Source organism: Colias philodice, chromosome 15, assembly GCF_061535455.1.
Source record: "Colias philodice isolate Cphi_HAF_F1 chromosome 15, ilColPhil1 Martin Lab GWU primary, whole genome shotgun sequence".
NCBI lineage: Eukaryota > Metazoa > Arthropoda > Insecta > Lepidoptera > Pieridae > Colias > Colias philodice.
Genome location: NC_143100.1, coordinates 3,337,895 through 3,354,593, shown reverse-complemented (window position 1 = coordinate 3,354,593; position 16,699 = coordinate 3,337,895). Strand labels below are relative to the sequence as shown.

The window sequence follows — 16,699 nt, the reverse complement described above, 5'->3', positions numbered from 1 at the left end:
CTTATCTTGTCGTTGATAAAACACGAGTTAAGAATGTTCTGTACTTTTGTAAGAGAATCGCACGCGTCAGTTGCCTATGAAATTACGTCTATTATGTGAAACGTTAATTATAACCCAAATGATCGGTGATTTATTGTGCAATATTCGGTTAATATACGCGTAGATAAATTGCGTGTAGAGAATATCAACTCAACTATACCGCTGAAGAAAGTCTTGTTAGATTACAGGAATTTTCCGATTGGCTGGAAACGATCGCCTCACTGTGAATCATTAGATGTTTTTTGCTGTTTGCCAACAGAGAAAATCTTGTCAGCTTCATATAAAATTTAATGTTGATGTTGTATATATTTGCAATGTAAATAATTATTAAACACACGTTCGTGCACATTGGCGACGGACACTTTTTATGCTAAGTAATGAAAGATACAAATCGAATTCTATTTCTGTTTTAGATATTTCATTTCATATAAAATTATAGTTTGAAATAAAAGTTGAGGAAATGATTTTGTATTTTAAAGTCAATTGTAAAAATTTGCATTGCGTTTTCACATTTGAAATTCAATGAGTCGGAAAAAATACAAATTTGAATATGCACGTTGGTCTATTCGTCATGCGTGCTAGAGCGTGCGCCGTGTCAAATTTGAAGTAAATAACGAGCAGGCGAGTTCATAAACTGAAAATGTCAATACGAAATTATCAGGTAATAAAGTAGAACAGTGAGTAAAAGGTGGAAGACGTGAAGCAGACACGTTATAAAGGCAGAACAGGGTATAATTTTATTGTGGGCCAACAATCGTTAAGGCTACTGTTACAGTCGGTGCCTGGCTAACCGGTCCGACCACTTTGCCGAAACGGCGCCAATCATAGCGAACGCTTCTAACACTAAAGATACACTTTGCCGTCTATTTATCTTACAACGATGATCTTATTACTTTCTCCGTTTTTATTGTTGTAACGATTAGATGTTTGTTTTGCTTCTTTAGATGTGTCATCTTAGTTTAGACTAGACTATTTTTTAATTTCAGGATTTATTGAAACTGATGTTTTATAATTTTTACAAAAACTCAAAAATAACGATTGATCAACTTTTAATTAAGAAAAGTAATTATTGATGTCGTGTTAAAAGTGGCTTGTCTATTTTTAATATTTTGAGCAACTGACATTATAAATACTAAGTTCAACGACGACGGCTTTACTGTGTCTCTATGATGATATTACTAGTTTTATTAAAGATCTTATTTTTCAAATAATGTGCAAAAATAAATGCATGAGATCATTTTTATATGACACTGTCATCATAAAAAAGTAAGTCCACTTAATGATTCACTGAAGTATATTGAATTGATGTTAAAGCAGAAAATTTATTAACAACGGTGTGCTGCGACCCGTGCCAAGAGATTTAGCTTCCTTACAATAATACGAATTTGTTGTCACGTATCCAAAAAGCAATTGAAGTCACAATTTATGGAGGGACATTAAAATGTGTCATTGATGTTCTTTTAAAACTTCTTTAATCGTACCTTCACTAACGAGATATTCAATTAAGTCGTATTATGTATTTCCAAAAGCTATGTAGATAAAATAGTTCTGTCTATGTCTGTTTAAATGGCTCATGTAGACCATAGACGTCATTATCGATTGTTACTCGGTGTAAATATAAAACCTATGAAATATGTATTCATGTTTGATTTTCAACTTAACAGAATCGATACGTGACTCGTAAAATGTATCGAACATAAAATATAATTGATTATTCAATCATTGGCACAGGGCAATGAGTCTTTTTATATGCACGCCGAAATTATCGCATGCAGTAGTGCCAAAGGGAGGGTGATTGATGTGTGATCGCTCATCTGGATAAACGATCAGACAGCGCCACGCAAATATATGCTAATTAATTTAAAAGGCAATTTTTAAAGATCGACTTCCCGTGGAGCCGAAATTGGCAAAACTTTAGCAGCATCAGCCACTGAAAATTATCCAGTGGCGTGCTGAAAATTGCCCTAAATTTAGAAGTGGGTAATTGCCGTCGAAATTTAATGCTCGGGGGTGCGCACCTGCGGGCGCCGCGATTCATTCATGAGAGCGAAGCAAAACGCCAAGAGGTCGAGAACAATCCACGGTGGATAATAACAGTTGGCATTTCTTAGAAACAGTACGGCGTGGAGGCTTCGGCGGAGGGAACCGACTGTCCCGCTCGCACCTTGGGCGATAGAGCGAGAAGCCGGGGGCGGGGCGTGCGGTATTATGTCACGTCAGGTTTGATAGAGGCGTCCGAAGTCGAAGCTCGGAGTTGCGCTCATTGCATCTGTTGCACTTTCCGAGTTTTCATCAACGTTAATTAGGTTTATTCGAAATGTTCATTTGTAAAATACGTATGTTGAAGCGAACATTGTTCGACTTAAATGTAGAGTTGAAATGGTTTCGTTTAGTTAAGACTTGATTATTGTACAAATTTCATTTCGCTTTTGACAAACATTTTCGTTAATTTACAAAAGCTCAAGTTTTTATACGATTCAACTTGAATTGAGTAATAATAAAATGAATTCAGAAATCAGAATAGATAGGCATTCGGAATATTTCACTAAAACATTCAAAAATCGTGATCGAATGATATCCATAACTTTAAATTAGTGAAATGGCCAAACAAGTCCAACATTTGAATACAAATCACGTAACGGTTTAACTTCAATGGAATATTTATATTTATTTATTCACGACAGAGTCCTTAAAACCGTCTCAGGCGTAATAAAGCTAAAGATCTGAGAGATATTAGTGGTGTATAATTGGCCAATCAATCGTTTCTCGCAAACATCCCAAACAGCAATTAACCCTGTGCAAATGTACTCAAATTGCTACCCATTTGTAAGCTCACGAACGGGGTGCGGATTCGATAGCTTCCATTTTTTGTTTAACTTATTCTATTCGATATATGCAGAAATTATGTTCGCGCCTGACTCATTTAACGGGTTACCTTTTTTTATATACTTCTATACTAATATTATAAAGAGGAAAGGTTTGTAATTATGTATGTATGTATGTATGTATGGTTTTCACGCATAACCTACGGGACCGATTTTGATGAAATTTGGCACAGACAATCTTTAGACCCTGAGAAAGAACATAGGCTACCTTTTATTGCGAAATATGTACCACGGGCGAAGCCGGGGCGGACCGCTAGTTTGTAGTAAAGACCTTGTGTATTTTTAATGACCATGCAATTTTCATCCAATCCGTTGTTGTTTAAGCGTGTTTGTATAACATATTTATCATTAATCATATTAGTAGAATTAACAAGATAATCCACATTCAGTGAGAATCATCGATAGGTACAGCAAACAGAAAACAATGATATATTTTGCTTAATTATTCATTAATGAAATCAAAATACAACTTATCACATAAATATCAATCATACTTTCTAATAAAACGATTCGAAACTCATTTCGCAAATACATATGTACTTATTAGAGCGTGTATTATTTTATGCCATGGATTTGTGAAGGATCTTTTAAAGTCAATGCATTTTACGCTAACTATTGCACACATGATATTATCAGTATCAAATTAATTATGCAACAAATGCAAATGGAGATCTAGAAAACAATATGCAAGGTTCTTTGGTACACTTTTATGTTTATTTCATGTTTTATACGCAAATGAAATTGTTTGGTATATTAAAAAGATCCGGTTTCAGGCGAAAGTAATTAACGAATGTTAAGATTTATATATAACACATATTTATTATTTATTTATTCACAATATAATCTAGTTATAATAATTATTAATTATTAAAATAAATAAAAATAAACGTTAGCGAAAAAAGACATGAAGGAGTATTTAATTTATAGTCAAAGACAATGTGACAAAATAATTTTTCAGTTTGATTCATTATTAATTATATTAATTAAATTTAAAATTTATAATCTATAGGTGCTTATAATCTTTTTATAATACTTAAATAACAGGGAAAATATTATCATGATTTTTCGATAATAATATTGTTTATTAATTTACAAATATGAAAGTCATGTTTATGATAAACAGATGTTTTTAGTAACTAGATAAAAACATGCTATTGAATAGAAAAAACCGATTTTATAGGGATCTTAAATTAATAAAGTGTACCTGTTATAAATGATGCGCGTGATCACGGACAGATTAAAATAAATATTGGATGGATAATCTATATGCAATTAATATTTTCAGTCAGATTGACAATCATTCATTCATAAATTTAGAATTATTCCGTAAAACCAAACATTAAAACATTAATAAAGACGCATTATTTGTTATCGTCTTAAACAGAGAAGTGACTGTGCAAGTTTTAAGCAATAGTTATCTCTACATACGTCAAAAAGTCACTATTTTCATACGCGTATTTTTAATAATTTATTTTAACTTATGCTCATAACAATATAAATTTATACAAGCAAGGACCCGTTTCCCAGGGACACTTATATCGTTTAATTAAGAAGTGAAAGTCTGACACTGCGCAGCTGTACCAGTTCCTTTCCATTACAATTATTATCAATTTTATACAGGTTATAGCACACTATTTAAAAATAAACGATTAATATATTTTTAATGTTGTAAGCAGAGCATTCATATTATTTCAGATTTTTCTGCTGCTAGCATGCAAATCGTTGAGAGTAGGTAAAATCATGCGTAAGTACTAAGTATATTCGTGTTCATTTTGTATAATCTAAAAGTTTACATAGATTAAAATATATAAAATCATCCATATCCTACATACAAAATCGTTCTGGCCTTAATATCAAACGTCTGAGTACCACAAGAAAAAAAACGTAAATATTTTCATTTTACAATCAGCGTAAGTTCAGAGATAGAGAAGAGTCATGAGATATTAATTATGCATATTAATGTACGCTATGATAATAAATAGCCCATTTAATTTGTGTTTAAGAAATTACCTTGTTGCATGTCGTAAGCAAGATTTACTTTACAACCAGCACGTGTTCCGATCAACTGGTTTTATTTAACTTGCAATTTGTTATAGCAAATTTAGAATAAACAAACTCAACGTGTTTGACCCAAATAATTCTTAAACTTTCGTTTGAAAGATTCTTACTTTCATGTAGTCGAATACCTTATGTAAAAAGTTAGAACATTACGTATTCATATAATTATTTCGTTACGGTCTAATACATCTTCATGAAAAATGGGTACAATTTCAAACGTCCTTCAACCACAAATTGCAAATATTGATTTTGTTTACTTATTAGATAATCACCTAAACTTTCCTTCAGATAATAAACTTATGGTGACGTCATACATCCTTCACAATACTTTAGCGAAAACGATAAGATAGCGTAAAGATAAATAATCATAATAATTGTGAATTGAATCACTCGCATAAAGACATGCTTGTAGTAAATAATAAATATAGTTAAATTTATGAAAACAAAGTATGATTTGCAACTTTTTTTATTATATTTTGTAATATACATATCCAGACAAGAACATGTATGATTCATGAAAAGTAGGAATATTCATTATTATGTCATTGGTTATACAAAACACACGAGGGGCATAAAGAGACTTGTATTCCTAGTTTTTTTGGTATTCTTACCAAGGTTTGCGTAGTATCCTGCTGGGTGCATCATGAGTGTATCGATCACCGAAGTAGACTTTCCATTTGTCACTTACCTAAAAAGAAATTAATAACACATTTAAACTTAACTTCACCTTAATACTGAATACTTTAATGAATTGAATCTTCCTTAATGAGTATGAAATAGTAAAACTACATAATCTCTGACGTTATTTGTAGGTAAATGTAATTGCATAAAGGGATTGTTGCTCATTACCTACATAATATCTATAGATTATGGAACTCATTACTCAAACATTAAGCTGATATTAATCCTAAGTAGTTAAAAAATGACGTGAAGCGACAAAGGTTTAGTTTTCATTTTTAATCAACGTACTTACAGACTTGTTTTGAGCTTTTTGTAAGCCTTACTACATGAAATTCTAAAGTCTCTATCATTAATCATGAACTTAAACAATTTTTCTACAACTCCATTCAAAATCAAATCCACATAAATGAACGCAAATTTTCAAAATGTGAACGACGCATGAATAATTGAATTTTCTACTGTTGAAGATAGAATCGAGATATTCGATTATCGCACATTTCATTCGACCAATACATTGCTCGGCAACATAAGCCAATGTGCATGGAATATTCCGAATAGGGGCCAAAATTCATGCAGCAAGGGTTGCATATTCAGCCGGAGGCATGCGGAGGCGAGCACACGTGGCTGCCATGGCTGCCTGCCTCGGAATCTGACCAAATGCCCATCGGAGTTCGATTGTTAGCTAAATATCTATCGCTTATTTATGAGCTGCACTGTTTACGGAAACAATGCCAGGTGAGAGGGCTGGGAAAGGAATTTTTCCTACACTTAGATAAAGCGACTTTTCAAATATTGCACGCGTGAACGAACAATTGGACACGATTAAGAATGGATAATCCTCATAAATAGCAATTTGCTCATGACAAACGATCTGCAATGCGCGGCTCGGTTTGGAAATCGCGTATAATACCACTATTGTTAATTATGTACACAAGTCACCGCGCCGCTAAGCATACGATTTATTACCGTTTAACTAGAACAGTGATACATCTAGCGTGAGATTTGTACGATTATTTTGCAACCAAATGAATGGTTTTAATGCATTGAAAAATTGTCAAGTGAAATGAGACGTACTCGGTTAATAATGTAGTGCGCGAAGTAATGAAAGAGATAACAGACTATTTATTGCTCCTATATAATATAATTTTGTCAGTTCTAGCTAATTGTCATATGTACTATAATTATACCATTTGTTATCGTTTCGGATTGTTAATTTTTTTTTCTCTAAATGCTCATTCTAAAGCTAATATTTTATCGATTACAACTAATGAATAAGGTTGCGCTTTTAAAGTTCAATAACTTGTGGAAAATACCTATATTCCTTGTTGCCATCCTAATATTTTATAAAGCGTTACTTGATTTAATTTATATTTAGTTAATAGCCAACTTCTTAATGACTAACAAACAATTTTCAAGACCAATATAATGGTACTTATTTACATAAGAAACCTCTTAAAATAAAACAACTCGCACGTAACTATGGGCATACCAAACCAATACCTCCTTAAAGGTATGTATGAGAAATTTTAATGAATATTTCTTTGAACAATATTTTATTAGCTCCAGTCAGTTTGTTGTTTGAAAAATCGACATATTTGTTCGTTCAAATGAATCCTTTGCCTGTCAAATAGAGATCGAACCGAGTGATATGTAGAATCTGATTAGAGATCTGGCCAGCACGCTTTTGGGACGGAAAGAGCCGACAAAAGTAGCTCCTTACTCAACATTTAACTTTAACGGAAACTTATCAGTGTATCAAATCTAGAGCGTAGCGATTAAGAAACAATGGGACATTAATAAAAAAACGCCATATGTACTAGAGCATGAGCATGAAAATGTTCCGTTTCTACGGATTTCTCCCCTTTCATTCCAAGCAATAAATATTATTTTATTATTTAAAGATTGTTTGAGGAACATAAGTTTTGTTTTCTAAACAATATATTTTGTAGGACCGGCTGATAAGCGGAGTACGTACTGTGAAGTATATCTGTTGTATCCCAGTAATAACAAGACGTAGGTATAGAATAATAGATCTCAACACGGATGGTGAATCGAGGTCTTCCTAATCATCTCTATGAATTACACTATACATTTACACTGAAGTATTCCCGTTCCTGTTAAACGGTAAATGGACCTATTTAAACAAGTAGATAGTTATTGAATAGGTACATATTAATTGGTCGATTGGAAATAATTAATTAATGATCGTTTATAGCTCCAGTCACGAAGCATAGGTTTTACTCAACGACGCGTTGCTAGATGAAAAAGTATCATTCGAGGTCCAACGAAAGGTATGCGTGGAATGGTAGGGGCATCCGGGCGGCAGCGATTGTTACCAGTTATCACTGAATGTTTTCCACTGGAGTATTTTGTGTCGCCACAAAAAACCACATAAAGGGCGGGTGCGGTTCGTTTGAGACACCGCCCCTGTGGGAAAATCGTCGCCAGAAAACTGCGACGCAAATAAATTATAAACTCTCTCACATGGAACGCGATCCGGCATTTACGCTTTTATTTGTACGAAACTCATAAACAGCGAGGTTGCGCTGCAACTGCGAACATTTAACTTGCGCCGCATTAGGAGCAAATAGTGATGTGCTCGTATTACCTACGCAAATAAAATTTGACTCTGATTCGCAATATACTTTTCCGTTTAGTTCCGGACAAGAATAAAATAAATAAAACCGGCCAAGTGCGAGTCGGGCTCGCGCACAAAGGGTTCCGTAGCAGCAAATATAATAAATTACAGTTAAATCAACCTATCTCAAAAACTATAAGAGATACTTTGATCAAACCAAAAATCGTTGAAAGAGTTAATTAGCATGCATCACCTCTATTTTTTTTAGAATTTTATACCCCGTAGTTATAAAAATAGAGGGGGGGGGACATACTTTTTACGACTTTGAGAGCTGATATCTCAAAAACCGTTCACTTTAAGAAAAATGTTTTTTAGAAAACTTTATATCATTTTAAAAGACCTTTCCATTGATACCCCACACGGGTATGTACATCGAAAAAAAAAATTTCATCCCTCAGTTACATGTATGGGGGGCCCCACCCCCAATTCTTTTTTTTACTATTTAGTGTCATATTTTTGTAGCGGTTCATACAACACATATTCCCATCAAATTTCATCACTGTAGTACTTATAGTTTCCGAGTAAATCGGCTGTGACAGACGGACAGACGGACAGACGGACAGACGGACATGACGAAACTATAAGGGTTCCGTTTTTGCCATTTTGGCTACGGAACCCTAAAAATGTACCTAACGTATGTACGTAAGAGGAAAATAGACTAGAGAATTGTTGATGAAAGAATAAACCTGGTAGTAAATGTGTGATCTAAGGGCGACGGAGAATCATTAGCGAAAACGGAGCGTCCCGGAATAGAACTGACAGCGGAACGATTGCACCGTCCGTGATGGATGACGGGAGTCGGGCGAGTTATTACCACCGGCTTAATATCCACGCCTCTACTGAATTAGAGGGTAATGAAAAAATCTAGTCTATTGACATATCAAAGAAGCATGCGATTCTTTATTCAGGTAATCATAGTTCTGATAATTTTCAACAATATATAATTGCAATCAGTTCTTGTCTTATATTTAAAAAAATGTGATATTCTTCAACTGCGTATTCACCAAAACGCAATAAAACTTTCAAAACACACCAATTATTATTTAATGACACGGCACTACGTTTCGCTTATGTCGCTCACATTGAAAACTTGCAGAAAATGCATCGGCGATAAGAAAAAATTCAGTGCGTCCGAGCGCATATAAGTACAGTACAGTGACGGTGACATTCCATGGGGAATACTTCGCATATCAAGACTTAAAGTAACCATTTACCGATTGCAGATAGGTACGCCATGGCCGGACAAGCAATCTCGTTGGATCGCCTCGCCTGCATACTTGTTGCTACATATAATGCTTAACCTAAATAAGTTTCTTATGCTATTTATTTTTATGATGCTTTAATGACGTCTGCTCGATACTAGTCCTTCGTATATACTAACATTTTATATTTATATCACTTATGTGGCTGTTTTATGTTATACACTTTGTTGTATGGACGAGGCAACCGTGTGCCATGCCTGCCTGCCATGTGTCAGAAAAAATAGATACCTACTTTCTTATATTACTTATTGATTTATCATTGTCCTCAGTTTAAGGGATGTAAACTGTAAAAAGCCTGAAAAAATATTATTATTGCCACAAAAAATAACATTGTCTTAAAAGTATTGTAAATTTAAAATTTGTTATAAATATCTCCATTTTGTTATTATATTATCATTGGAATTCCGTTTATTAAATTAACTTAAATATATTTGGATAAAAATAATTAACTAGATTCCGAGGAAATCTAAATCAAACATCTTAAGTCGTCATTAAGTAAAGTTACGGATAACGGTTACCTTCGTCGTGGAATAATAAAAAAGCAGTCCTTTCGTAACGCATTTATCTACATCCTTGTCTCTCACGGCATCTTCGGCTAAGTAGGAGCGGGATGATCGTATAGTTTTATTATTCCGCTTCTAATATGAGTTGCGCTTAATTTATCGCGCGACAGCCGCGCTCCTTCGAAGTAGCTGCGGGAGCGACGCAACATCAATCTTCTGGATTGAGAATTGAGGCTAAAACACTCCACAACTCCCTCGGATGTAAATCAAACGTACCGATAATAAAATCACGATTTATTGACATTTAACACAATATATTACCATCATCGTAATTTCTATTAATCATAATAACTAACAATTTTTAACACATTCACAGATTACGTTACTCTTGCTAGAGTTATATCCTATCAACAAATATAAGTAGCGCCGCATAAAGTTTTCAACGAGCCGTTAAATGAAAATAATGACACGTAATAAAGTTTTTAAGGCTAATAAATATATAATTCATGTGTTGAGTATGTTATTAGGCAGTTAACAAAATTGTCGACGATTTACCGAGGTTGGTTATAATTTCAAATTACGAAATTCGGGCCCATTATCAAAAGCAACGAAGGCAGGACAGGTATGGGAGGAGACACGTGAAAATCAATATACATAACTGCCTGGTCTGTGCCATACCACGATGTGTAATTTCAATTTAATGCCGCTATTAATACTGCTGTTAAATCATGTTTGATAAATATCGAATTGGTATTAGCTATGGTGCTTGAAACACGTGTAAGACGTTACATTGTGGTGAAGATAGTGAAGATTGGATATATATTATTATACACATATATTATTCGAATATTATCTTGTTGATTTTGATATTTTATGTATCTGCCATTAATTTTGTGATCAAGATAATTGTTTGTTAAAATTGCTTTTTATTGAAAATGAAATTGCTCACTTATTTTATCTTGAAGAATGATCACAGAGGCAAGGCTTATGACATCTCATCAATATGTAATGCGGTATCGGCACAAAAGCATTTCAAATACCAACTGATCATAAATCTTAAGATCATCTCTCGATATTTTGATATCAGTGGAAATCGTTTATGATCGGTTGTAAGGATACATAATTAATCAATAGGGTCCATGAAACAAGCTGTTTATAGCATATGTAAAATATTTTGTTTAACATTCAACCCTGTAAAATAAAAATTTCAACGAAGTCAAACGAAAACAAAAGCAAGGAAATAATCACCTTAGCATTAACCGTTTCTCGGTAACTTGTCAAAAATATTATCAGAACAACAGTGGCAGTCTTATCACTGAATTAGTATTATCACGGAAAAAGTGATTCATTAAACGTCTCGAACAAAGTTTTATACAGTAAACTAAGCACCATTTCCTCAAGTTTAGAGTGATCTTCTACAAATTAATTATTTTAGTAGGCACACTTCGTAACATTTTATTTTATTTAACGCCATATTTAGGATGCTCTATTTATCGGTTAGTGTCAAAGTACCGTTTTTAATAAGTTGATCTAAACCCATACTTAAATATCTTCTTTTTTCAAGAAAAAGGAGTACTCCGTATCTACATAATACGTATAATAGTAACAATATCAGCCTCTTCATGCAGTATAAGTTCATAGCACATACGTCGCCCATTAAGATATTTATCAAAATGTGACTACCCCCATTAAGATGGATATAATTTACCAATTTTTCAATTAGTCGTTATTAACCCCAACTCGTTGCATTCTAGTTTATAATGGATATTATATATTACCTCATTATTATACCTAATAATCATAAAGTAATACATTCACATTAATAATTTGAGGTTACTATTATGGTTCATTAGATAAAATTGTGAAAATTACTGTATTTTGTATCGCCATTATTTATGATCCAAACAGTAATTTAAGTTATTATTCGGGAATTTGTTTTGCATTATGAAGAAGGGATACAACACGCAAATTCATAATATAATCAATGCAAATTGTATTGATCGGTGGCATTTTACATATCAATTTAATTTTACGAAATTCCTATGTATTTGAATACATTTTAAATTAACGTTAAAGTTATCAAAAAGGCATTACATTCACAGTATGTGTAGATATTATTTATGTTGATGGCAGTTTTAGTTTAGTTTAAGCAAGATCAACTTTAGATTTACTTTCAAAATCCTAACTTGACGATAAAGCGTTACGAATCAGTCCAGTCACAAAAACGCCTAAAATGTTTTAATCGAACAGTTTAATAAAACAATTTGGAACCTGAGCTAACGTCAGTTGTAAAATTTTGCAACAATACAAGTTAGTTAGAAATTGACTGTACTGAAGACAAAAGGCCAGGTGGGTAAAGCTCACAGAATGGACAATCAAAGCGAACTCAGCGCACAATTCAGAAATAAAACGTACAAATAACAAGTTTAATTAAATCGCCAAGAACGGCTACAGGCGGAGAACAATTCCAACTATAACGATAGTTTAACAAGTGAACTCAGTGGGCTTCATATCGAATGCTACCTGCAATACGCGCAATGTGAACTCAATCGTAAAAATTTCTGCAAAATTTTATTCGATTTTTCCTTTCAATGTAAGAGTTAATATTACATTTTATTTGAAATCGCGATTCAGTAGAGGGATGTGCGTAGGATCGTTATTTTGATTTACAAAACCTATAAAAATGTATTTTCAGTTGACAAAAGATTTAAGATTTTTACATTTACGATGTTTGGAATAAGTATTATATGATAATAACGTTTCTTGTTCAAAGTGTAATTTCGTCAGTTTGTATTTTTTCAAGTCGCAACAAGGTGTTTTCGGGGTATAATTTTTGTGGCTGAAGATAGTTTGGAGGCTCGATAGTGATAAAGAGAACATTTTACCTCTGTGAAATATCTCATTCTCATGAGAATTTTCTTTGAACACATGGGTAAAGCTGCGGGCGGAAAGCTAGTGATGAATAAACAATTTATTTATCTTTGGCGGTTTATTTTTAATATTTATATTGTATTTAAATGATAACGACAATAAATATTATCTGACCCACGTGCGTGAATTATTTAATACATATCTTGCGTGAGTTTTGAGTCCATTTTAAGTTTGTGCATGAATAACTCGTAATCTTCATTAGTAATTATTTATTAGTCTCAAATTAAACACATGTTATGTAATATAATAAATTGCATTATAATTTACACGTGCCTTAATCTATAAACAAAGTGATAAAGTTTACCAAGAAAACTGAGTTCAGTGATAGTAAAATGCTTGTAACGATATCTTGCATGACCAACAAAAATACAAATAACATTGTTTACGTTTGGAATACGTGAGAAGTGCTTACTAACCAGTAAATTTACACGCGACACAAATTTCATACAACGTTCTATCCCCGTTTATCTCTTCATAATAAATATACATAAACTAAGAGAGAAAATCCTTTTGTTCAAGTATAAAATGAAAAAGATCATTTGTCAGTGAAGCGTTATAAATTTGTACTTTCTTGTCATAATACTAAGATACATAGTGTAGGAACAACTGTAATGGTTCAACGCGGGAATAATCCACAAATAGTAGTCCGAGAATAGAGCGAGGCTACTGGACAGACGTCGCAATCATATCTCCAGACTCAGCGAATTTTTCATCTCATTTATAGACTGTTGCACTTGGGAGAAAGTCATCATAATGAATTGATAATAGATAATATTTATCGGGATTTATTAAAGATTTTCTTTTTATATACCGACCACCAATGTGTTATACGTATAGTGCAGTTTTCTAACAATTAGTCAAATTACAGGTACCTAATTGTGGGAAGACAGGTTCAATTCATTCACAAATTCACAATGGAAGGCATTATAATACTCAAACTCAAACTCAAACTCAAACATTTATTTATTCAATTAGACTTCTTCTAGAAGCACTTTTGAAACGTCATTAAGTACATATTTTAACATTTACCACCGATTCGGAAAGCAGTATCTACGGAGAAGAATCGGCAAGAAACTCCATAGTTGCTCTTTTTAATCATGTCAGATTTACAATTTTACAAATTACAGACATACATTTCACAATGTGTGGCACTTAATGGCTTTGATTCGTGGTCAGGGAGTTTCTTTTGGGATTAGGGTGTGAACCTTCTACGGGTCAATAAGAGCAGGTAGCTTAACCTTACGCTATTCAATGTGTGTTATAAGTTTAATAGGCCTTACATCTTCCATATTTTACGTATTTTAAGAACTTATTCGCCGCAAATATAATACCTACTAAGATAGCATCCGGTGCTCTTCCAGCCCTTCAATTAAGGGAACGTAATTCATCCTCGCTAAGCAATCACGCACACGATATTACATCCGATCCTTGCATTTATTCCTTAAATTACACGAAAGAACATTCGAATGCGTGAGATGGGAAACGAAAATTTTGCCCAACATTTACACAAGAGTAATAAAGTTTGATTACAACCAATTTTCGCTCGAGGAGCGTGATAAATCGTTTTAGATCATCCATTAGGTGCGAAGGCGCGTGAGGGCTGGAAGTGTCAGCAGTTTACACGTCTTATTGCTTGTCGTGTGACTCTCGAGTCTTCGGCGTCGTCCGCGTCGCGACGCGCAATAAAAACATCAACCATATTGACCAAAATAACTCTTGGCAGTCATTCGAGAGACCGACAGATACGCAAGTGAAGCGCCTCACAATCTAAAGATGTGTAAATACAGTTTCTTAGAAAAGCGCCGTTCTAGGAATTGGTAATTGATTCAAAATATGTTCTTATTCACTCGCCTCACAATTAAATGAGGTTTATAAAAGAACAACATGTGATTATTTTGTACGTAATGCGCCTATAAGTCTATCAATAGCACTTACGAGTGATGAATCATGTAGAGCTCACATAGGAACATTTGTACACGTATTTCACGATTTAAATTTACCGACGTGCTTATAATAGTACTTTTCATCAATTTGCTGATTCAAAATTAAATGGACATGAACTCGTTAATATTTATTCGTATGTATTTAGTAATATATAAAAACAAAATATAGTCATGGACATGAAAAGTATGATTTGAAATGCCTATTTAGTATACCTACTTAGTACACAATAAACATTTTAAAAAATGTGTGATAATTCCGTTTTCCTTGATTATTATCATTGATTATACCTACGTCTAAATTAAATATTCTACTGAACACTCATATTTTGTAAAAAAAAATAGAAATTAAGTTAATTTTTTACCTAGTTTTTGAAAGAAATTTTGTTGAATTTCATCACTTAAAATAAATAAAAACAATATATAGGTACCCTATTGCAGTTAGACAAATTAATTAAGAAATTAATCTAATATTTTGCCCGATTTTATTAGCCAGAAAAAGATTTATTAAATTAAAAAATTAGTTAATAATAAGTAATTCAACTTAAAATTGATCTTTTATGAAGTCATGAAAACAATTACGATTTAAAATTACTTAATGAGATTTAGTAGTAAATTTAAAAAAAAATATATTAATCGTTCACTGAATCTATAAATATGTAGGTAGTAACAGAGCAACAAAATTTCCTATTTGATTTTTTTTTATTTTCACGTATTAACACAACACTGCACCGCGCGGAAAATCTAACGAAACATTCAGAGAATTTGAGGAATTTTGTTTGTTTGTTTTCGCTATCTTGATAAATACTCACGCCTTGGGCAAAATTTTGAGAAATAACAGTCCATTACACTATAAAATTTTCACTGCATCAATATTTAATTCACTAACAAATTGTTTACAGTTTATTCACTCGCGAATTACATATAAAACGTTTGACATTTCATAAATTAACCTGACAAGTGTCATCACCGCGCGCGGAATACGTCAAATCACATAAAGCCACCAACGCGACTGAAGTGTATCGCGGTCGAACTATACCATACCGCGTCTTTCGAAAATTGCGCCATCTCAGTAAGCACTCGAGCAAAATTAACAACACAAAAACACCTTGAGCACACTTCATGCCCTACAGAGCTTTCCCAAATGTCTGATGCCTAAAACTAGATAATGTTTACATCGCGAAATGCCGACACCCGAACGACCGGAAGTCGAACCCAAGCAAACACGACAACTATGTAAAATATTGCAGGATCGCGATCGCATTGTTGACATTCCCTAATAAAAATCACCGAAATCTCGAATTAATTGTATGAAAAACCGGTAAAAATTATTTTTTACTTACCTAGTACGGTCTTAGAAGGTGAGGTGAAGGGGCGAATTTTGATAAGATGTCAATTTGGGAGTAATTTAAAAGAATATACTCTTATTGGTATGCGAAGAATGGCACAAAGAATCCCGACAACGCACGCGACGAATGCGCACCTCGTTTGCGCATATGCTGACAGAACTTCACGGACGTTACTCCCCTCACCCCGCGAACACCCGGCATTCTAAGCGTGTGTGCGTGACTAGAGTGGTCAAACGTGAAATTTTGTGCACGTATACACGCACACAAGGAAAACTTATACCTGCGTAGCTCCCGTTCGCCGCCATCTTTGTTACGAAACAAAACGACTATCTAGGTACTGCTGATACTACAACAAACCGAATTAGCAGACTCGTTCCGCCATCTAGTGTACGAACGAGAACATTTTTAGATGC

At 33.5% G+C, this 16,699-nt stretch overlaps 1 protein-coding gene across 5 annotated transcripts in view; it reads right to left on the bottom strand.

The window, feature by feature from the left end:
- sd (TEA domain transcription factor 1 homolog scalloped) overlaps positions 1 to 16,442 on the bottom strand; it is a 73,369-nt gene extending 56,927 nt beyond the window's left edge. Inside the window, exons 1-2 of one of the 5 annotated variants that reach the window (XM_089704162.1) lie at positions 16,281 to 16,442; positions 5,594 to 5,670 (exon numbers count right to left, since the gene is read on the bottom strand). In XM_089704162.1, coding sequence (XP_089560288.1) covers positions 5,594 to 5,627 — 34 coding nt within the window. In that variant the 5' untranslated portion in view covers positions 5,628 to 5,670; positions 16,281 to 16,442. Of the gene's footprint in view, positions 1 to 5,593; positions 5,671 to 15,749; positions 16,086 to 16,280 lie in introns of those variants that run through there. The other 4 variants (XM_089704166.1, XM_089704161.1, XM_089704165.1 and 1 more) reach the window with 4 other exon arrangements.
- Positions 16,443 to 16,699: the final 257 nt, after the last annotated feature.